General features: G+C 44.0%; 1 protein-coding gene and 1 long non-coding RNA gene across 4 annotated transcripts in view; one reads left to right on the forward strand and one right to left on the reverse strand.

Moving 5' to 3' along the window:
- Positions 1–1,356, reverse strand: part of CNOT10 (CCR4-NOT transcription complex subunit 10) — a 77,403-nt gene extending 76,047 nt beyond the window's left edge. The window contains exon 1 of the mRNA XM_058729297.1: positions 1,086–1,356. Within this exon, the coding sequence (XP_058585280.1) occupies positions 1,086–1,107 (22 nt within the window). The 5' untranslated portion in view covers positions 1,108–1,356. The remainder of the gene's footprint in view (positions 1–1,085) is intronic.
- Positions 1,357–1,443: 87 nt separating this feature from the next.
- Positions 1,444–23,852, forward strand: part of LOC131511561 (uncharacterized) — a 42,995-nt gene continuing 20,586 nt past the window's right edge. For all 3 annotated transcript variants that reach the window (XR_009261582.1, XR_009261580.1, XR_009261581.1), the window contains exons 1-2: positions 1,444–1,549; positions 22,705–22,910. This is a non-coding gene — a long non-coding RNA (uncharacterized LOC131511561). The remainder of the gene's footprint in view (positions 1,550–22,704; positions 22,911–23,852) is intronic.

Here is a 23,852-nt window from a genome sequence, read left to right on the forward strand (position 1 = left end):
TGTCGGACAGCGTGGTCCGGCCCCGGAGAAGCCACGCTGATTTCCCGCCTGGAACATTCTCGCTATCCAGCCTAACCCATTCCATACGGTCACTCTGTCATTTCATGGGAGTTTCTGCTCAGATACCACCCCCACCAGAAGCCTCCTGGGACCAGCCTACCCAACATTCTACAGCACACTCTATTATCCTCAATTTGTAAACTTTTTCTCTATGGTTTTCCTTCTCAGCAGACTGCGGCAGAGATCTTTTAACAAATTTCCGATAGTAGGACTGGCTCACTTTCGTTTCAAATCTAGTCCGACCATCAGTCATTGAGATCGAAACCTTCAGAATATTGAGATGGGCTTTTTACAGTCAAATCTTTAGAAGAGACAAAGTGTTGACCACTTCTAAGACCTGCGAGTGAAGTTCTTCCAATGAACCTGGATGCCACAGAGAACATTCACTTCTTACAGGAAACATACGGCAGACCCTCCCAGAGGCAGGCAGGAAAGAATTTTATACACCTTAACGGAGAAGACTCTAGGAATCGGGTACTAATCCATAAAGAAATCAGTCGAAATTAAATGAGCTAACCTTGAGGAACTAGGGCAAAATAGGTCCTAAGCGCAAGGTATTAGCACAGAACGAAGAGAGACACTTCAGTTTTAGGACTATTTAAATAAATAGTTTTCACAAAGCTAACTTTAGAGGACATCGCTGACCACAGGCAGGCTTACATGGGCGAAATAGCCCAGGTGAGCCCTATCCTGAGCCAGGGGACATAAGGCACCCGTGTGCTGCGGGGTGATCCGCCTTCCCCCCTGGAAAACCGAAAAGCCCGTCAAGTGGCTACACAAATGTAAGTCCGAAATTGCGGCGAGCGGGGCAAAGGCGGTCGGTGCGGCTTCATACTGCACTTACGTAAAAAAAAAAAAAAAAAAACTACCGGCCAGGGGGCCCAAAGACTCACGTTAGGGGCGGCCGAGGGAGAGGATGGGGGAGAGGAACGCACACCCAAATTAAAGTCACCCTCGGGTCTCCACCCCCTAGTCCCCACCTACTCGGCGCCAGGGTCCGCCCGCCCCGGGCGTGGGCGCCTCACCTGCAGGCTTGTCTGCAGCCATCTTCCCACTCCAGCTTGGGTTCTTCCCCGCGGGTGGCGTGGCCTCGACTCCAGCTGCCGAGCGGGCCGCGGTCCTGGGCCTCGGAGAACGACTCTGTGCCCACCGCGGCTCCGGGCCCCTGAGTTCCGGCCTGGGGAGTGGGTAGACGGCGGGCTGAGGAAGTGACGAAGGCTAGTTCGCGTCGTCTAGCAACAGGAGACAGCGTCTCCAGCCGGCCTCCCGCCACACTCGGCTTCCGCTCCGCGACATCCCCAGACACGCCACTTCCGGGGGCCGCCGCCCGTGTGGGAACGGCGGCCAGCCCCGCCCCACGCCGGCGTCGTCCTGCGCGCCCCGCCCCCGGCGGCCAGTGCGTGTGCGTGTGCGTGCGCGCGCGCCCGGCCGGAAGTGCGCTCGCGTGGAGTTGTGGGCGCGTGGTGGGTTTGCCGGTTGGGATCGTGGGGTGAGTGCCTCTTGCTTATCGTGATTAAACTACCTTGGTGTCGGGGCTCTCGTCCCTCTCGCAGTTGACGTAAAATAGCACTAGTAACACCTGTCATCTGTGCGCTAAGCATTGCCCCTTGCACTTGGCCTGTAAGCTCTCGCTGATTTCTCACAATTCTGTGAGAAGGCACTGTTGCAGTTGCCGTTTGAACAGAAAACATTTTAGAATAGTTTTAGCTTTACAGAAGATTGCAACGGCGATGCATAGAGTTCCTGTATACTCCTGACCTAGAGTCCCCTGTTGTGAGCCTCTTTAAATTTTGACTACGTTACCATGGTACGTCTGTCACATCTAAGAAACCACCTTGATTGGTACATTACTATATGAATTTCACCAGTTTTCCCCGAGGTCTCTTTTTTGTTCCAGTATCCTGTCGAAAGACACGACATTACACATATTCATTATGTCTTCTTAGGCTATTCTTGGCTGATAGTTTCTCAGGTTTTTCTTGTTCTTGACAATCTTGACAGCTTTAAGGAGTACTGGTCAGGATTTTTGAAGAATGCTCTTTGATTTGGGTTTCCCAATATTTTGTTCATGGTTATGAAGCTGGCACCCAGACATCCAACTTGTCAATTCAAAACGTTAATGGTCATATTGATGAAGTTTTGGGGCGATGGTGGGGTCTGGAGCCGACGGCCAAGAAAGTCCTTGAAGACGTCTTTGGTGCAAAAAGGTGATTTTATTAAAACATGGGGAGAGGACCCGTGGGCAGAAAGAGCTGCCCTGGGGTTGTGACGGGTGACTGATTATATATCCTCAGGTAGGGAGGAGGTTAGGGATAGGTTAAGACTCTAAGGAATTTCGGAAGCAAGGTTTCCAGGACCTTGAGAGGCTAGGTGCTGTTGGGAAAACACCATTTATTACTGTTTAGTAAAACCCCAGTCATGAGACCCAGATACACATCTGTATATCAGGGGGCCATAAGCTTAGAATATGATTGCCAGCTTATATCTTGGGGGTGTTGAGATAAAGGAAGTCTCCAAAGGAATTTTTGTAACGTTAAAGTAGACTTACAGGTTCCTGGGGGTCAGGATGATGCTAAGCCAAGATTCCCTTTTGTCCCTAGCATAGTGTCCTCACGGAGGCAGCTGAGCTCCTAGAGGGAGGCCACTCTGCCTATTTCAAGAACTTGTCAATGGGCTGTAAGCAGTAAGGGAATTTAAAATTTCCCTAGTTTGCCTTAGTTTCCCACATTACCATGGCCAGCACTTAAACCCCTTTCCTTTGTTCTTGGGTAGCCAGGGGTGTCCAAGAAATATCACACATATTCCACCTGGGGGCCCGGGGGTGCTGTTAGCCTGTACTTTGCCCTCAGTTTGTCTTACGCTCCCTCATCAATATGTACCCAGGCACGGCCGGACCAACCAAGGAACACATAGGCTTCGGCTCCAGGGGTATGAATGCCTGCTTTATCATTCAAGGCAATTTGTGGGACAAGTAGTTAATCCGCACTACGCTACAGATAGATACAATTACCAAATGTACCTAGTGAAATCTTAAACATGAAGAATAAAGGCATTTTTTAGATTCCAAGTCTCTTGACATGGAAAAGACCTCCAGGAGACCAGATAAAGTGGCACCAGGACACCTGCTAGTATGACTTCATGGGCCTCCGATCAACGGGGTCTGTCATTTCAGGATACCCCTGCCCCTGTTAGCTAGGACCCAGCAGAGGAGTTACTCAGATCAGAGTGTTCAAAGCTCTCAGCAGAAGGGAGGAGGGGAAGGGACAAAAACAGGGAAGGAATGTGTTTCGTTTTGCAGAACCAGGAATTCCAGCCAAGGAGACTGCCCAGCTAGGTGTTTCACCTGATAGCCCCTTAGGTGAGCCAGTTTGAGCTGGACTGGAGCTGAGGATCTTACACAGAAGCCCCCCTGCATTGTCTTTTTTTTTTTTTTTTAAGATTTTATTTTGAAGTAATTTCTACATCCCACATGGGGCTCGAGCTCACAACCCCCAGATCAAGAGTCACATGCTGTACCGATTGAGCCAGCCAGGCACCCCATTTTTTATTCATTATTATTTGTGTCCCCCTGAGTTGTTTTGAAGTTGCTTTTAGCTCGTTATAATACTAAGATCTCCTATAGGTGGGGTTTTCTGCCATTTTTTGAGCATCCCGATATGCACTAGCCTGTGAGCATACTAGGCATGCACAGTCGGGGCCAAGAGCCTGAGAGAATATGTGTAAGTTCTTTAATGTATATGCAAGCTCCCTGCCCTGCCCCCTGAAAGCCTGAATAAAAACATCCTGTGCTAATTCCACGGGAAGACAGTGCTTTGAGAACTATCGGTCTCCTTCCATGTAACAAGTAATAAAAAGTTCTTTGCCTTCAGCACTTCTTTGGGTGGTATTCAAGTTGATGCACCCCAAGGGCGGCACCCCTTGAGTTCAGCTACAGCTAGACTAAAATTATGGGGTTTTAGGTGGAAAACCACAGAGGTGACGTGCTGTTCTCATGTCAAGTGGAGAGAGCATCCTAGCAAAATGACGATGTTACCCTTGATCACCTGGCTCGGGGTGTCTGCCAGGCTTCTCCGCTGTAAAGTTACCCCCACACTTTACTCTTGGGAAGCGAGTCATTACGTGCAGTTCGACACTCCAGTGGGGGAGTGGAGGACAGTTTAGAACGTCCTACCTCCTGCAGTAAGGCGTGTATGTAGATAGATTACCTTCTCTAAGGGAGATCTGTCTCTTCTCCCGCATTCAGTTACTTATTCAGTCATAAACTTTATCATTATGGACTCATGAATGTTTATTTTCTATTGTGTTTACGATTCAATATTATGCTATTTTGTTGCTGAAATTGTTTCAGCTTTCTTATTAAAACAAATTTTTTTTAATGTCTATTTTTTGAGAGATTGACAGAGTGTGAGCAGGGGAGGGGCAGAGAGAGAGGAAGACACAGAATCTGAGGCAAGCTCCAGGCTCTGAGCCGTCAGCACAGAGCCCGACACGGGGCTCGAACCCACAACACCGAGATCAAAAGTAGCGTGTTCTTCCAACTCAGCCAGCCAGGCGCCCTTCTTTATATTGTTAATTGTAAAAGTCATATTTTATCATATATATAATTTGCAAGTATTTTCTCCCATCTATGACTTGTCTTTTTCTTGATTGAGTCCTTTGAAGCAGAAAAGTTTTTAACTTTGATGAAGTCCAATTTATCTATTTTTTCTTTTGTCAACTCTGCTTTTTGTATCATATCTAATAAACCAGGTCATGAAGATTTATTCTTGCTTTCCCTAAGAATTTTATAATTTTTTAACTCTTTTTAAATTTTATTATTTTTTTAATGTTTATTTTTGAGAGAGAGAGAGTGAGCAGCCAAGGGGCGGGGTGGGGGAAGGATAGAGGATCTGAAGCAGGCTCCATACTGACAGCAGAGAGCCGAATGCTGGGCTTGAACTCCTAAACGGTGAGATCATGACCTGAGTGAAAGTCAGACACATCACTTAACCAAATGAGCCACCCAGGCGCCCCTCTTTTTTTTTAATATATATATTTTAATGTTTACTTATTTTTGAGAGAGAGAGACAGATAGAGTGCAAGCAGGGGAGGGGCAGAAAGAGAGGGAGACACAGAATCCAAAGCAGGATCCAGGCTCTGAGCTGTCGGCACAGAGCCCAATGTGGGGCTCAAACCCATAAACTGTGAGATCATGACCTGAGCCGAAGTTGGACGCTTAACCGACTGAGCCCCCCAGGTGCCCCTAAATGTGTGTGTTTTTTTTTAATGTTTGTTTGTTTATGGGGTGGGGAGAGACTGAGACTGGGAGAGGCGCAGAGAGAGGGAGAGAGAGAGTCTCAAGCAGGCTCCGTGCTCGGTGCAGAGCCCAATGCACGACTTGATCCCACATCTTCGAGATCATGACCTGAGCCCAAGTCAAGAGTCGGATGCTTAACTGACTGAGCCACCGGGCTCCTCTTGGCTCTTTTTTAAAAAAAAAATCGTTTTAGCTCTTACATTTAGGTCTTTGATGCATTTTGAATTAATTTTTTTTTTTTGAATTAATTTTTATATATCATGCCAGCTAGGGGGCCGACTTCATCCTTTTGCATGTGGATGTACAAGTTGTTCTTTTAAACTGCTACATTTGGGGTGCTTGTCATATAGCAATAAATAACTGCAAACCATCTTCCGATTCTTCATCCCCCATCTCGTTCAACCAAACAACCAACCGAGTCCGTGGATTTTACCTCCTCCATTTGATGGATCCTTCCATTCTCACTGCCACTCTCCCAGGTCATTATCACCTCTAACTGAGACAAGAGCCACAGCAGCCTTCTCATCCAGTCTCTCCACTTCTAGAATGCCTTCATTTAGCCAGAGATAGGTTTTTAATGCTAATCTGATCATGTCCACTTCTGTTTAAAACACTTCACTGCTCTTAGCACCAAGTCCAAACTCCTGAAAATGGGTTAAGACCCTTCATGACCTGCCTATAATCCCTTTTCAGCTTCCACCCCATCCACACCCTCCCTTACAGCCAGTACCCATTTCCTTCCCTGAAAACACGGGCATCATCTCTCCTCAAGAAGACGTTCCTGACTACCCAAGGCTGTACTAGTAATTTTCTTTTCTTTTTTTTTTTTTTTAATGTTTATTTTTGAGACAGAGAGAGACAGCATGAATGAGGGAGGGGCAGAGAGAGGGAGACACAGAATCCGAAGCAGGCTCCAGGCTGTGAGCCATTGAGCTATCAGCACAGAGCCAGACGCGGGGCTCGAACTCACAGACTATGAGATCATGACCTGAGGCAAAGTCAAATGCTTAACCAACTGAGCCACTAGGCACCCCTGTACTAGCAATTTTCAAGTCTTCTATTCCACTATGGAAAAAATCTCTTGGTACGAATCCCCTCTCCATCACCTCAGCTGTAATCTCCAAATACTGTCTTTAAATATCATCATTGTACTTATGCTTAGCAAACATGCCAGTATCCACGAATGCAGCATGACTTAGACAATGAGAATTCCTCAGTGTATTCGGGGTAGTGACACTTTTGTGTGGTCTTTTACAGTTTCATAAAGAGGTTTTGCGTTGTTTCTTTTCGTCCTCAACATCCTCCTGATATGGACGTGGATACTCAAACCTATTTTCTGGATGAGAAAACTGAGGCTCCAAGAAGTAAACCAACTTGCTCAGCTAGTAAGTGTCAGAACGGGCACTTGAAAAGAGTTCTTGGACTCTTGATCTGGCTCTTTTTAAGGGTGCAAAGAGTTAAATGTCGTTATTCCCATAATCAAACTCCTGATGGAAACTACAAATTATTTTGCAACCGACTCATCACAGTGAATCGTAATTGCCAAGAAGTACTACAGAGATGTGAAAGCATAAATTTCTGCTGGTTTTGCACCAAAGCAGTGACATCCACAGGGATGGACATCAAGCTCCCATCCCAGCTTCACTTTTTATTCACTGGATATTCAAATCAAGCTTCTAAGGGAAAACTATTTGCTAACTGAAAGTGTGCCACTAACCTTTGATCCAAATCTGGTAAATTTTGGGGCGCCTGGGTGGCTCAGTCGGTTGAGCGTCCGACTTCGGCTCAGGTCACGATCTTGCGGTCCGTGAGTTCGAGCCCCGCGTTGGGCTCTGGGCTGATGGCTCAGAGCCTGGAGCCTGCTTCCGATTCTGTGTCTCCCTCTCTCTCTGCCCCTCCCCCGTTCATGCTCTGTCTCTCTCTGTCTCAAAAATAAATAAATGTTAAAAAAAAAAATTTTTTTTAAAAAAAAAAACAAATCTGGTAAATTTTTTGTGACCCTGAAATGGTTCCAAACAGTGCTAAACACTCACTTCAGGTGCAGAAATTTAAGGAAGTGCCAAGAAATTGAGTAATCAAGACGAATAACGTTTTAAGGCAATATTTTTACATTGATTTATTTTGAGAGAGCGTGCGTGTGTGCACGCACAAGTGGCTGGCAGGGGAGACGTAGGGACAGAGGGAGAAAGAGAGAGAGAATCCCACGTAGGCTTCATGCCCAGCGTGGACCCTGATGTAGGGCTTGATCCCACAACCCTGGGATCATGACCTGAGCTGAAATCAAGGGTCCGACACTTAACCAACTGAGCCACCCAGGAGCCCCTAAGGCAATATTTTTAAAAATCAGGAATTAATATATTCATGCTGAATAGCATATCAATATTTTAAGTAAAGATGGGATCAGTATTACCCATTTTTCCTTTTGCCTCAGGTTCCAATGTGTCTCAGCACAGCGTTGTTACTGATCCAGTCATACTAAAATTTTTGATATTTTCTTCCTTGTGGATTTTTTGCATTCATTTTTATTTAAAAATATTGTATTAAACTATTATTTATCTTGATTACTTACTGAGTTTTTTGGTACCCCATTAAATCTTGCACCCAAGTCCACTGCCTCCGTCTGGCCCCATATCCAAAGCCTGTGTCGCCAGAGTGGAACAGAGTGGCATCATCCACTTCTGTGAAACGGTCTTTCCTACTCCCTTACACGCGTGCAGCTAGGATACGTTTTGTTTTTTGTAGAGTTGGATGTACAAGTTAGTTTTATTTTTAAAGCATTTCATTTAGAGTTATACCTAGTATATGGTGTACAATGTGTGTACCACACAGGATGCCCAGTTAAATTTGAATTTCAGATAAATACTAAAAATTTTTGTTATATGTATTCCAAATTTTGCATTGTTTATCTGAAATTCAGATTCAATTGGCATCTAGGGTCTCTCCCTCCCATCCCCCAAATCTGACGACTCTAGGTATACCGGAGTTGAGAAGCATTTTAAAAATAAATACGAGGAGGACACCTGGGTGGCTCAGTTGCTTGAGCATACAGCTTTTGATTTTGGCTCAGGTCATGATCTCGGGGCCGTGGGCATCAGGCTTCGTGGGAAGCCTGCTTCCCTCTCTCTCTCTCTCTCCCCTTTTGCTCCTCACCCCCATCGCACATGCTCTCTCTTTCTCTCTCTAAAATAACGTAAATAAATATGAGGGAAAAAATGAGAAACAAGAAAGGTTTTTTTTGGAGAGGGAGCACTTACGCACACACATGCGCATGGGGGTGGGTGCAGAGAGGGACAAGGGGCAGAGGGAGAGAGAATCTGTTTTTTTAATGTTTATTTTTGAGAAAGAGAGGGGGGAGAAGTGGAGGTGGGGGAGAGGTAGGAGCAGGGAGAGAGGGACAGAGTTTCTGAAGCTGGCTCTGTGCTGATCGCCCAGAGCCCCATGGGATGGAACTCGGGAATCCCGAGATCACAACCTGAGCCAAAGTCCAACGCTTAAGCCACTGAGCCACCCAGGTGCCCCAAGAAAGTTTAGCTATAACTAATGAAGGTTACAACCAGTGGATCGGATCCTCTCTCCCTCAGATCTCATTTTTGCTCTTGGCTCTGCTCTGCTCTGCTCTGTATCACGGGCTCGCTCCTACAGGCTGTTTCCCAGGCTCCCAGGTGAGCTGACTCCTGGCTAAGCCCAGCCAATGAGAGGCATCATTGGGGAATCAGAAGGCGATCAGGTAGTCTTTCTGGCAAAGGCTTCATCCCCAAACGGGCTTGGGTAGTTCTGGTTTTGCTCCGTGACCCCTTGGACTCCATGAACATCCCCCACCCCCCTTCCCCTTCCCCGCTTGCTCCAGGAGGAGGCAGTACTGGGTCCTGCTCTTGCTAAGGTCTGGGTTGCCTCACTCCCTTGCCAGGTTTCTCAGTTCCTCCATCCAATTCCTTGTATTAGATTCCCTCTGGGGTTTCCTCCCCTGTTTTAAATGCTTAGAGTGGTTTCTCTTTTCCTGCTTAGACCCTGGCCAGTATAAATCCTTTGGCAAAAGACTTGGAAACAACCTATTAAGTCAGTCGTCCCCTCTCCTCCCATGCCCTCCTGAAGGAGGTCCTTTACTCCTTTGGGAGGAGTTCTACAAATTTGTTGGCATTTAGATTTGTATCTTTATCATGAATTCTAAGCCACCCGTATGTAAATGTCAGCTATTGCTGCTAGAAGTCTTAATAGCATACATGGAATTTTCACAATTCTATCTGGTACCTTTCTTGAAGAGAATGAATTCTGGCAACAGCCTAGGGTTTTTCATGACTCTGACGCCATCTGCAGTGAACATTTCTAATTTAAAAGTGAAGAAAAAATGTATGTATGTTCAGCATATTTTTATTATGCTCTACAGTATGAATTTGAGATTATTTCAATTATAAACATGTGAAAATTGAGTAATGAGAGTTTTATCATCACCCTCATAATTGTATTTCATAACACACACAAATGAAGAATATGACAAGTTTATTTACCAGTTGGATTTAACAAAGTTAATATTTGCCACATTTGCTTTGGATATTTTTTTGAAAAATATGCAAATCATTATTGGTGCAGATGAGTCCCATTTATATTCCCGTCCTGATCGCGTTTCCCTTACTCTCTTCCCACTGGTATCGACTACGCTGAAGATGTGTCCTTCTCGTCCGTGTATCCACGTATTCTAGTCCTTGTTGAAGACACATACACGACACTGAATTAGTCATTTAACTTTATATAAGTATTGCACATGTGATATTATTCTGAAACTTCCTTTTTTAAAAATTTATTAAAAAAATTTTTTTTCTTAACGTTTTATTTATTTTTGAGACAGGGAGAGACAGAGCATGAACAGGGGAGGGTCAGAGAGAGGGAGACACAGAGTATGAAACAGGCTCCAGGCTCCGAGCCGTCAGCACAGAGCCCGACGCGGGGCTCGAACTCACGGACCGCGAGATCATGACCCGAGCCGAAGTCGGCCGCTCAACCGACTGAGCCACCCAGGCGCCCCTAAAATTTATTTTGGAGAGAGTGTGTGAGATGGAGAGATGGGCAGAGGTAGTGAGAGAGAGAGAATCTTAAGCAGGCTCCACGATAGCATGGAACCCAGTGATGGGGCTCCATCCCCAACCCTGGGATCATGACCTGAGCTGAAATCAAGTTGGACGCTCAACTGACTAAGCCAGCCAAGCGTCCCTGAAACTTGCTTTTTTTTTTAAACTCAATATTATATTTTTGAGATAGAAATGTATATATGTTTATAAAATATACAGTATTCATGTAAAATATGTTTATATCTAGATAAAATATATTTTTAAATATACAAAATATTTATTTATATTCAATTATATTGTGTATTTTAAACTGCTCAGTACTCTACTAGATAATTGTTAATTCAGTATAGTTTCGTAGCATGATTCCGAAGTAAAAGTCTCATAAGTGATACAGGCATTAATTACCTCATTGATGGAAATCTGCAGGTACGATGTTCCATTGCTAGATTAGTGACTCAGCAATGTCAGGATGCAATTTGGCCTCCCTGGGATCCTTTTTGTCTTCCCCTGGTGGTCCCAAGATAACTGCCACAGCTGTGCCCTGGCCTGACACTATCCAGAGCAGGAAGGGGATGAAGGGGGCAAAGAAGAATTTCCCCTTTCTAGCCTTCTTTTCTTTAACAAAAAAATTTTTTATGTTTATTTATTTTTGAGAGAGAGAGCACGAGTGGGAAAAGGGCAGAGAGAGAGGGAGACACAGAATCCGAGGCAGACCCCAGGCTCTGAGCTGTCAGCACAGAGCCCGACGTGGAGCTCGAACTCACAAACTGCAAGATCCTAAGCTGAGTCAAAGTCACGCTTAACTGACTGAGCCACCCAAGCTCCCCAGCCTTCTTTTCTTTTCTTTCTTTCTTCTTTTTTTTTTTTAACCTTCAAAAGAATTTTTTATTAATTATGAATTGGCCTGTCTGTTGAAAGCTTTTATTGTTTTTTTAAATTTTATTTTGTTTAATTTACATCCAAATTTGCATACAGGGCAAGAATGATTTCAGGAGTAGATTCCTTAGTGTCCCTTACCCATTTAGCCCATCCCCCCTCCCGGCACCCCTCCAGTAACCCTGTTTGTTCTCCATATTTAAGAGTCTCTTCTGTTTTGTTCCCCTCCCTGTTTTTATATTTTTGCTTCCTTTCCCTTAGTGTTCATCTGTTTTGTATCTTAAATTCCACGTATGAGTGAAGTCATATGACTTTTGTCTTTCTCTAATTTCACTTAGCATAATACCCTCCAGTTCCATCCAAGTAGTTGCCAATGGCAAGATTTCATTCTTTTTGGTTGCCCAGTAATACTCCATTGTATGTATATACCACATCTTCTTTATCCATTCATCCATTGATGGACATCTGGGCTGTTTCCATACTTTGGCTGTTGTTGATAGTGCTGCTATAAACATGGGGGTGCACGTGTCCCTTCGAAACAGCACACCTGTGTCCCGTGGATAAATGCCTAGTAGTGCAATTGCTGGGTCGTAGGGTAGTTCTATGTTTAGTTTTTTGAGAAACCTCCATACTGTTTTTCAGAGTGGCTGCACCAGCTTGCATTCCCAACAAGCCTTATTTCCTAATAGAGAGGTACCTCATTTCATCAATTGTAAAGCACACTTTTTTTTAAGTTCTAAAAAAACAAAAATTCCGACATTTAAACTGGCAATGCTTTCTTATCCCTTAGAAGTTTTGTTTTATACTCTTAAAAATGGCCCTTTTAAACTTAGACATAAATATTTTTTAAAAATAAAGTTTATTTATGGGGTGAGAATCCCAAGCAGGCTCTGCACTGTCAGCTCAGACCAGGATGTGGGGCTCGAACCCACAAACCTCGAGACCATGACCTGAGCCGAAACCAAGAGTCGAACGGTTTAACTGATTGAGCCACCCAGACGCCCCAAACTTTGACATAAATCTTTAAAAATTATCCTGGGTATACAAAACAGGAAAATAGAAATGAAAGAAATTGGTGTTTTCAGAAGGCCTTGTCACCAGAGTTCTATTCTAAATCACTTTTTAAATCAGCACCTTCCATGTCCGTGTTCTCCCCGAAGATGTTACCCTCTGTGCCATCAGGAACACTGCCAGTGTAGTGTCTCCTCACAGAGTGTGCCGTGTTGTCTCAAGAAGACCCATTCTGGGGACACCTGGCTGGCTCAGTCAGTGGAGTGAGGGACTCTTCATCTTGGAGTTGTAAGTTTGAGCCCCATGTTGGGTATAGAGATTACTTAAAAATAAAATCTTAAGAAGAAGAAGGAGGAGGAGGAGGAGAAGAAGAAGAAGAAGGAGAAAAAGAAGAAGGAGAAAGAGGAGGGGGAGGAGGTGGAGGAGAAGGAGGAGGAGGAGGAGGAAGAGAAGGAGAAGGAGGAGAAGAAGAAAGAGGAGGGGGAGGGGGAAGAAGAAGACCCACTCTAAAAGTTGTAGTCCTCGTACTTTCTGGATCTTACCAGAAGATGTCACAAAGGATGTGTTTTCAGATCATGTTTGTACACACACACACACACACACACACACGGAGTGACAAACACACTACAACAGCCATCCAGTGACAGTGCTTGTGAGATGCTATCAATTGTGAGAAATCTGGCAATTTCAGAAATGAAAGCTTGTGTGCCTCAGAATCAACGAAGTGTGGTGGAGCTTCCTAGACTCTCACCCACTTGCCCTGAGCTCTCTTTGGCACAGGTGGTTGCCTCCCTGCCACTGCATCAGTTACTGGTGAAAAGACAGGAGCTTCCAGCGCGTGCCTTGGATCCATCACATTGCATTCACAAGATATTTCTGTGAGGGTAAAGAAAACCAGGATTTTATTAACTAGGAGGGACGGGGAGTGGCTGCTGACAGGACAACCTCTTATCACTTTCCCTCTATCTGTTCTTGTACTGGCAGACATTGAACTCATCTCCAATTTTCATTTTACAAAGCAGGACTCACTTTTGAACATATGTACCATAATAAGAGCTCCTCTAGGACACATACTCCACAGTGGGTTTTAGTTGAATAATGGTGTACCCATATTTTTGGAATTTTTACTGTGAAACTTTCCAAACTTCCCCAAAGCTAGAGAGTACAACAAACCCCATGTGGCCATCCCCTAGCTTCATTTAACCACAGACTTGTTTCATCTGCCCCTTCCCCCTCGTTAGGTTTTTTTTGCTGGAATATTTTAAAGCAAATCCCAGCCATGGTTCCATTCACCTCTAAACACTTCAGTGTGCAACTCAAAAAGAAATCTCCGAGTATTTTCTTGCGTGACCACAATGCCATTATCACATCTAACAAAATGCAAATGATCATTTAATATCATTCAATTACCGAGCCATACTCAAATTTCCTCAGCTGTATAAAAAATTCTTTTTGTGATTTCTGTTTAGAATCGAGATCAAACAGGATCTGTTTTATTTGGTTGTTATGACTCTTGTGTTTCCTTTAAGTCTTTTAAGTCTTATGTTTCTCTTAATCTAGAACACTCCCCTCCCCTCTTATTTTTCCTTTCATTGGCTTGTTGATGAAATTAGAGTCTAATATAAAGTCCCTCCTTTGAGATCTTGTATATTGCTTCCTTGTGGACTGAATCCTTTATGCTCAATATTTCTTGCAGACTAGGGGTCAGTTTTAAAGGTTTGAATGCATTATTATCCTGATTATTATTTAAAGATTTTATTTTTGGGGTGCCTGGGTGGCTCAGTCGGTTAAGTGTCTGACTTTGACTCAGGTTCATGAGTTCGAGTCCTGCATCAGGCACGGTGCTGACAGTTCGGAGCCTGGAGCTTGCTTTGGATTCTGTATCTTCCTCTCTCTCTGACCCTCTCCTGCTCACACTCTGTGTCTCTCTCAAAACTAAATAAACATTAAAAACATTTTTTTAAAGACTTTATTTTTTAAGTAATCTCTACACCCAACGTGGGGCTCAAACTCATAACCCTGAGATCAAGAGTTCCATGCTCCACAAGACTGAGCCAACCAGCCAGGTACCCCAGTTTCGTTGCGTTATGATTCAAATTTTTTTTTCCCTGAAAATCCTAAGTGGTGCTGTGTACTTTCTGTACCCTTACCAGGAGGCATGCGATGTTGGTTTTCTCACTTCTCATGCCATTAAGATTGATCACTGGATTCAGATAGTGACAACCTGATTTTTGTACATTTCCTGTCAGTTTTTCTTGTAGTTATTTTAGCCGCACTAATGACTACTGCCTGAGTCAGTTATTTCACCAATGGTTGAAACAATTTTCTCACTTGGACGTTGCTGCATTTGTTGACTAGAATCAGGGCTAGGTGAGTGACTGCTTAAATTTTCTGCCCTGGGCACGACTCGCCTTACCCTAGCCCCAGCTCTAGCTAGAATTCTTCTATACTGAAACACGTTCCCTTACACACAGGGATATCAGGTCACATTGGAGTTCTACTTACATTAGAAAAGCAGACGTGTTTAGTTCTTTCCCTGTAATTAACAATTTTCAGAGGAATAAGTTGATGTCCTGGCTATCTCCAGGACTATTTCCTTTCTAAAAAATTATTCTCAAATCATGACTTTTTATATACCCAATATGTTTGGGGTGCCTGGGTGGCTCAGTCAGTTGGGCGTCTGACTTCAGCTCGGGTCATGATCTCGCGGTTTGTGGGTTCGAGCCCCACGTCAGGCTCTGTGCTGACAGCTCAGAGCCTGGAACCTGCTTCGGATTCTGTGTCTCCTCCTCTCTCTGCCCCTCCCCTGCTCATGCTCTGTCTCTCTCCATCTCTCAAAAATAAATAAATGTAAAAATAAAAATGTTATATACACAATGTCTTAATCAACTGCAATCCTTAACCTTTTTTTTTTTCAACGTTTATTCATTTTCGAGACAGAGAGAGACAGAGCATGAATGGGGGAAGGTCAGAGAGAGAGGGAGACACAGAATCCAAAACAGGCTCCATGCTCTGAGCTGTCAGCACAGAGCCCGACGCGGGGCTCGAACTCACGGACTGCAAGATCATGACCTGAGCCGAAGTCGGACACCCAACCGACTGAGCCACCCAGGTGCCCCAATCCTTAACCTTTTTGAAATTAAAATTTTTCCATGTGTGCCTGTGGGAGTACAGGACCCCAATGATTGTTTGTTGTTATAATTTACCACACCTTGAATTCCCTAATTTAGCTTTGTTGTATATGTGTTTTAGATACACCTTCATGGTCACCAGTTTCTTTGCTCATTCTTGCTTCTTTTTTTAAAATTTTTTTTTTTAATGTTTTTTATTTATTTTTGGGACAGAGAGAGACAGAGCATGAACGGGGGAGGGGCAGAGAGAGAGGGAGACACAGAATCGGAAACAGGCTCCAGGCTCCGAGCCATCAGCCCAGAGCCTGACGTGGGGCTCGAACTCACGGACCGCGAGATCGTGACCTGGCTGAAGTCGGAAGCTTAACCGACTGCGCCACCCAGGCGCCCCTCTTGCTTCTTTTTTTAAAGAAATAGGTATATTGAGATCTAATTCATATATCACGCAATCCACCCACTAAAAGTTTACAGTTTGGTGTGTTCTAGTATATTCACAAAGTTGTGCAACCATCACCACTATCAAATTCCACAACATTTTCCTCACTACTCACAGAGACGCTGCACCTGTTGCTAGCTCTTTCCTGCTCCTCCCACACCTCCAGGCAATCACTAATCTGCCTTGTATCCCAAACCGACTATTTGAGGATTTGCCTATTCTGGACATCTCAGATGAAGAGAATCATACAATGTATGCCTTCTATTACCAGCTTTTTTCCACTTAGCGTAACGTTTTCAAGGTTCATCCAAGTTGCAGCCTGTATCAGCACTCCATTCCTTTTCATAGCCAACTAATATTCCACTGTTTGTAAATACCATGTTGCTTTATTAATTCATCACGTGATGGCCATTTGATTATTTCTACTCTGAGGCTCTTATGAATAAAGCTACCATGAATCTCGATGTGCAAGTATTTCTGTGGACGTACGTTTCCATTTCTCTTGGGTGTATACCTAGGAGTGCAATTGCTCAGACTCAAATGCTGAATCTTTTCAGGAACTTCCAAATCGCATCCAAAGTAGCTGCACCATTTTACACTCCCTCCAACAGTGTGGGAGGGTTCTGCTCTTTTCATATCCTCGTCAACACTTGTTATTATCTCTTATTTTATATCTTACGGTTTTGATTGTCAAGTCTGTGATGACTAATGATGTTGAGCATCTTTTTATGTGCTTATTGACTGCACATCTTTCTTGGAAAAATGTCTGTTCAGATCCTTTGTGCATTTTATTTTTTATTTTATTTTATTTTATTTTTTTCAATTAATCTCCATGTCCAACATGGGGCTCGACACCATGAGTCACATGCTCTACCAACTGAGCCAGCCGGATGCCCCTCTTTGCTCATTTTTATGTTTTTTAATTAAAATTTTTTTTAATATTTTATTAAATTTTTTAAAAATTTATTTTGAGAGAGAGGGAGTGTGGGAGCAGGGGAGGAGCAGAGAGAGGGAGAGAGAGAATCCCAAGCAGGCTCCATGTCATTAGCACAGAGCCCTACACAGAGCTCCATCCCAGGAACCATGAGATCATGACCCAAGTCAAAAGCAAGAGTCGGGTGTTTAACCAACTGGGCCACCCAGGTGCCCCTAAAAAATGTTTTAATGTAATCTCTACCCCCGATGTGGGACTTGAACTTACAACCTCAAGATCAAGAGTCACATGTTCTACCGACTGAGCCAGCCAGGTATCCCCTCTTTGCCCATTTTAAAATTGTCTTTTTATTATTGAGTTGTATAAATTACTTAAGTATTCTTCACACAAGTCTTTTATCAAAAATATGATTTGCAAATATTTGCTCCCATAGTGTGGTTATCTTTTCACTTTCTTGATAGTGTCCTTTGAAGTACAGAAGTTTTAAAGTTTTAAAGATTGGGATATAATTGGCATATAACATTATGTTAGTTTCAGGTATACAGTACAATGATTTGATATTTGCATATACTGCATACTGATTACTACTACAAGTGTGGTTAATATCCATCATACACAGTTACAAACTTTTCACTTATAATGAGGACTTTTAAGATCTACTCTCTTAGAAACCTTCCAATATGCAACATATTATTAACTAGACACCATGCTATACATTACATCCCCAGAACTTATTATTTATTTTATAACTGGAAGTATGTACCTTTTGACCACTTTACCCATTTCGCCCATCCTCAACCTCTGACAGCCACCAATCTGTTTCCCGTACCTGTGAGTTAACATTTATCTTTGAAGATTCCACATATAAGAGGTACCTGGGTTGGTCGGTTAAGCATTTGACTCTTGATTTCGGTTCAGGCTGTGATCTCATGGTTTCTGGGATAGAGTCCTGAGTCGGGCTCTGTGCTTACGGTGCGGAGCCTGCTTGGAATTCTCTCTTTCCCTCTCTCTCTGTCTCTGCCCCTCCCCTGCTTTTGCACTCTCTCTCTCTCTCTCTCTCTCAAAATAAATAAACTTGAAAAAAAGATTACATATATAAGTGAGGTCATACAGTATGTGTCTTTCTTTCCGATGTTTCACTTAGCATAATGCTATTAGGGTCTACCCATGTTGTAAAAGTTTTAAATTTTGAAGCAGCTTAATTTATCCATTTTTTCTTTGTTGCTAATGTTTTTTGTGTCCTATCCAAGAGTACATGGTGAAATCCAAGGTTATGAAGATATACCTCTGTGTTCTTCTAAGAGTTTTGTAGTTATAGACCTTACATTTAAGTTTTTGGTTCATCTTGAGTTAATGTTTATTTATGGTCTGCATGTGCATATCCAGTTTTGCCAGCACCAATGTTGGAAAGAGCTCTTCTTTCCTCAATGAATAGTCTCGGTGTTTTTGTCAAAAATTGACCCTAGGGGCGCATGGATGGCTCAGTTGGTTAAGCTTCCGACTCTTGATTTCAGCTCAGGTCATGATCCCACAGTTGGTGGGATTGAGCCCCGCGGCTGGCTCACTGACAGCGAAATGCTTGCTTGGGATTCTCTCTTTTCACACTCTGCTCCTCCCCCTGCTCTCTGTCTCTATCTCAAGATAAATAAACTTAACACAGTTTTCCCTAGACACATGGGTTTGTTGCTGGGCTCTCGATTCTGTTCATTGACATTTGTGTCTAACCTTAAGCCGGGACCATACTGTCTCGATTACCATTACTTTGTACTGCATTTTGAAATAAGGACGTGTGAGTCTTCCAACGTTGTTCTTTTTCAAGATTGTCTTGGGCTTTTCAGAAGTTCTTGTGATACTATATACATTTTATTTTTTTTAAGTTTTATTTATTTATTTTTGAGAGAGAGAGAGAGTGCACTTGCACGAGTGGGGGAGGGGCAGAGAGAGAGAGAGAAGAGAGGGAGAGAATCCCAAGCAAGCTCAGCTCCGACCCTGATGCAGGACTCGAACCCATAAACCATGAGATCATGAGCTGAGCAGAAGTTGGACGCTTAGCCAACTGAGCCACGCATGTGCCCCAATGCTATATGCATTTTAGAATCAGCTTGTAAGTTTCCATAAAGATATCAGCTGGTTATTCTGATAGAGATTGCATTGAATCTTAGATCAATTTGGGGAGAATTGCTACCCTTATAATATTAAGTCTTCTGACCCATAAATATGGGATTCCCCCCCCATTTATTTAGATATCCTTTCAACAATATTTTGCAGTTTTCAGAGTATAATATTATACTTGTTTTGTTAAGTGTATTTCTAAGTATTATATTCTTTTTGATGCTATTTCAAATGGAATTATTTTCTTAATTTCACTTCTAGATTATTCATTGAAAGTATATAGAAAAAACTGACTTTTGTATTCTGCAACTTTGTATTGACAGTTTTGATCAAAAGTGACGTTTGTATTCTGCAATTCTTGCATTCTGCAACTTTAATGAAAATTGAATAATAGTTTTCCATGTAATTCCTTAGGATTTTCTATATACAAGGTCACATTGATGAGGTTTTAGAGTGGTGGGGGTTCGAAGCTGACGGCTAAGAAAGAATTCTTGAAGACCTCTTTGGTGCAAAAAGGTGATTTTATTAAAGCACGGGGATAGGACCCATGGACAGAAAGAGCTGCACTGGGGCTGTGAAGCGTGGCTCATTATATACCATGGAGCTGGGGGAGGTAAAGTCAAGAGAAAGTTTCTTTTTTATTAAAAAAAAAATTTTTTTTTAATGTTTATTTTTGAGAGACAGAGCATGCATGGGGGAGGGACAGACAAAGAGGGAGACAGAATCTGAAGCAGGCTTCAGGCTCTGACTGTCAGCACAGAGCCTGAACTGAGGCTCCAGCTGAGGAACTGAGAGATCCTGACCTGAAACCAAGTCAGACGCTTAACCGACTGAGCCACCCAGACACCCCAAGAGGAAGTTTCTTAAAGGGGTTAAAAGAAATTTTTGTTTATTACTGATTCATTTTTGAGAGAGAGCGAAAGAGACAGAGTGCAAGCGGGGGAAGGGCAGAGAGAGAGAGGGAGACACAGAAACTGAAACAGGCTCCAGGCTCTGAGCTGTCCGCACAGAGCCCGACGCGGGGCTCGAACTCACGGACCGCGAGATCATGACCTGAGCTGAAATCAGACTGAGCCACCCAGGTGCCCCAAAGAGATTTTCACAAGTTAAAGGAGACTCACAGGATCCTGGAGGCCTAGCTATGGCCAAACTAAGTTTTTTTTTCCCTCCAGCAAAGTATTAACATTAAGACAGTAGGGAGTTCCTGGAGATTAGGGTATTGATAAGATTACTGCTTTCTTGGGGCGCCTGGGTGGCTCAGTTGGTTAAGCGTCCGACTTCGGCTCAGGTCATGATCTCACGGTCTGTGCGTTCCAGCCCCGCGTCAGACTCTGTGCTGACAGCCCAGAGCCTGGAGCCTGTTTCAGATTCTGTGTCTCCCTCTCTCTCTGCCCCTCCCCTGTTCACACTCTGTCTCTCTCTGTCTCAAAAATAAATAAACGTTTAAAAAAAAAATTAAAAAAAAAAAAGATTACCATTTTCTTGTAATTTTTAAAGATATTTGTAAACTGATGGAGACTCAGGTCCCATCATGACAGTTAGCTCTATAAGTTAACCGTTGGTTTTCTTTCCCTCCCTTTGTCCTTGGGCAGCCAGGAGTGCCTGAGGAATATCACACATGCCCCACCTGGTGGAGGGTGTGTGGTAGTTTGTACTTTGCCCCTAGTTTGCCTTGTGCTCCCGCATTTACTTCATCTGTGGATTAGACACAGTTTTGCTTCTTCCTTTCCAACCTGGATGCCTTTTTTTCCTGCCTAATTTCCCTTACTAGAACTTCTGTTGTAACTTTGAACAGAAATAGCAAGGGTGGACATCCTTGTCTTATTCCTGATTTTAGGGGGAAAACATCCAACTTTCACTATTAGATATTATGTTATTTGTTGAGCCGAAGTCGGACGCTCAACCGACTGAGCCACCCAGGCGCCCCTGTTTGTGAATTTTTTTTAAAAAAAGTTTTAATGTTTATTTTTGAGAGAGAGAGTGTGAGCGGGGGAGGGCAGAGAGAGAGGGAGACACAGAGTCTGAAGCAGGTTCCAGGCTCTGAACTGTCAGCATACAGCCAATGTGGGGCTCGAACTCACTGACCATGAGATCACCACCTAAGCTGAAGTTGGACGCTTAACCGACTGAGCCACCCAGGTGTCCCATTTGTGAGTTTTTTATAGACACTCTTTTGTCAGGTTCCCTTCAGTTCCTAGTTTGTTGAGTGTTGTTTTTTTTTCATTAAAAGGTATTAAATTTTATCAAATGCTTTTTTGTGTCTATTGAGATGATCCTGTAATTCTGTTTTCATTTTAGTGACATGATCTATTAAAATAATTGTTTTTCAGGTATTAAACCAAACTTGCATTCCTAGGACAAATCTCTCTTGGTCATGGTGCATAATTTTTATATGTTGCTGAATTTAGTGTGCTGGTATTTGAGTGACATTTTTTCCTCTTCACACACTTTAATTCCCACTTTTATGTTTTCTTTTGTTTTTTTAAGAGAGAGACAGGGTGCACGTGAGTGAGGGGCACAGAGGGAGGGAGAGAGAGAGAATCCTCAGCAGGCTGTGCACTGTCAGCACAGAGCCCGACGCGGGGCTCAAACTCAAGAACCACGAGACCATGACCTGAGCCAAAGCTGGACACTTAATGACTGAGTCACCGAGGCACCCCAGAAACTGGACGTTATTAAGTTTATTTATTTATTTAAGTAACCCTTACACCCAACATGGGGCTTGAACTCACGTGCCCCTGAGATCAAGAGTTGCATGCCCTACCGACTGAGCCAGCCAGGCACCCTGAAACTGGACATTTCATTTTATTTCGATTAATTGATTAATGTTTAAAGGTTTCTTTATTTAGAGAGAGACAGCAGGTGCGTGCATGTGTGTGTGTGCAAGCTGGGGAGGGGGCAGAGAGAGAGGGAGAGAGAGAATCCCAAGCAGGCTCCGAGCTGTCACTGTGAACCTCTACACGGAGCTCGATCCCATGAACCATGAGATCATGACCTGAGCTGAAACCAAGGGTCGGATGCTTAACCGGGACATTTTAGATAATACTGTAGCAACATTTCCAGTAGGGCTGGATGTTGTTATTTGCTTATTTGTTTAGTGACCGGCTGCATTGTTTTAGTGTAGTCTGTTCCCTCTCCTTCCTCCCCCTTCCCTGTGGTAGCCTCTACTGTCACCCTGGGGCTGGGGGAAGCCTGCTTGTCCACACTTGTCCTGGATGTGGAGGGCTTGGGGGAGGCTTTCTTTGATGTCTCTTCCTTGGGCCACACCACTGTTAAACTCCACTCAGCATCCACTGGCTACTCTATTATTTTCAGACCTGGTGCAAAAATTGTTCCCCAGACTAAACCAATCAATTTCAGGCTCCTTTGACTGGATAGATTTTGAGCGCAGTATTTGAGTTTATTCTGATCCCAGGCAGGTTCCTCCCAGCTCTCTTTCCCAGGTTTTCTCAGGGAAACCAGCTGGCCTATACTTTGCCTATGTGTCCAATAAATGTGTCAGTCTCCCCCCAGTTGCCTTTCACCACAATCTCCCCTGTTTTTCAGAGAACCCTCAGGCTTGAACTTCTCCACATTGGTAGCAGATGAAGTCAGTTCCTTTGGAAGAGAATAAGAGCTTTCTTTTTCCAGCCTGCTTCTTCCCTTAGGCAAAATCTCTGAGCCCTCACTCTGAAGGGGGGATGGGGACAGCGGCACACTTCCCTCCCAGTGACACTGTTGCCTTAGGAATTGGGTGCTCAGTAGAGAGGGGGCAGTAACATCACGTTTTCTGTCGCCTCTTCCAGCATGGAACCACCACCTGGAGAGCTGAGGCAGGACGATCAGAGCCCTACGGATTCTCAGTGGTGCCACATCGGAGGTAGAGCCTCAGTACTGGGTGTGGGATCTGGGCCGAAGCAAGGAGCCCTCGTTTCTCAGCCACACTCGCAGGAGGTTAGCCTCAGCATTAGGTTGATGGGGACAAGATGAAACTGGCTATGTCCTGCCCCAGGTAGGAAATAGCCCTCCAACCGGGAGCTGGGGGGCGAGGGAGCCCTGTGATCTTTGCTGGCTGTGCTAGTCTTGAGTGTTCATCTCGCCGAGTTGCGAGTGGGGGGGAAGAGGGTAGATAGGTTGCACCTTAAATACCATATACTCTTGGAGCGCCTGGCTGGCTCAGTCAGGGTTCTGAGTTCAAGCCCCATACCGGGTGTGGAGCCTACTTAAAAAAATTATAAATACGATGGTGTTTGTATTTATTAAGTTTTTTGTTTGTTTTTGTTTTTTTAGTAAATGTTTCTTCATAGACTGTATGTCCTTGGGACCATTTCTAGAGATTAAAAAAAATTTTTTTTTTTTAATAACATTTTTTTTTTTTTTAATTTTTTTTTTTTTTAACGTTTATTTATTTTTGGGACAGAGAGAGACAGAGCATGAACGGGGGAGGGGCAGAGAGAGAGGGAGACACAGAATCGGAAACAGGCTCCAGGCTCCGAGCCATCAGCCCAGAGCCTGACGCGGCGCTCGAACTCACGGACCGCGAGATCGTGACCTGGCTGAAGTCGGACGCTTAACCGACTGCGCCACCCAGGCGCCCCTAAAAAAAATTTTTTTTTATGTTTATTTATTTTTGAGAGAGAGACAGAGAGAGACAGAGCATGAGCGGGTGAGGGGCAGACAGAGAGGGAGACACAGAATCCAAAGCAGGTTCCAGGCTCTGAGCTGTCAGCACAGAGCCCGACGCGGGGCTCGAACTCACAAACCGCGAGATCATGACCTGAGCCGTAGTCCGGATGCTTAACCAACTGAGCCATCCAGGTGCCCCACCAATTTTTTCTTTAAGTTTATTTATTTATTTTGAGGAGGGGGAGGGGCAAAGAGAGGGAGAGAGAGAGGGAATCCCAAGCAGGCTCCTCACTGTCAGCTTGGAGCCCGATGTGGGACTCGAACCCAT

The sequence above is a fragment of the Neofelis nebulosa genome, chromosome 5 (genome assembly GCF_028018385.1).
Source record: "Neofelis nebulosa isolate mNeoNeb1 chromosome 5, mNeoNeb1.pri, whole genome shotgun sequence".
NCBI lineage: Eukaryota > Metazoa > Chordata > Mammalia > Carnivora > Felidae > Neofelis > Neofelis nebulosa.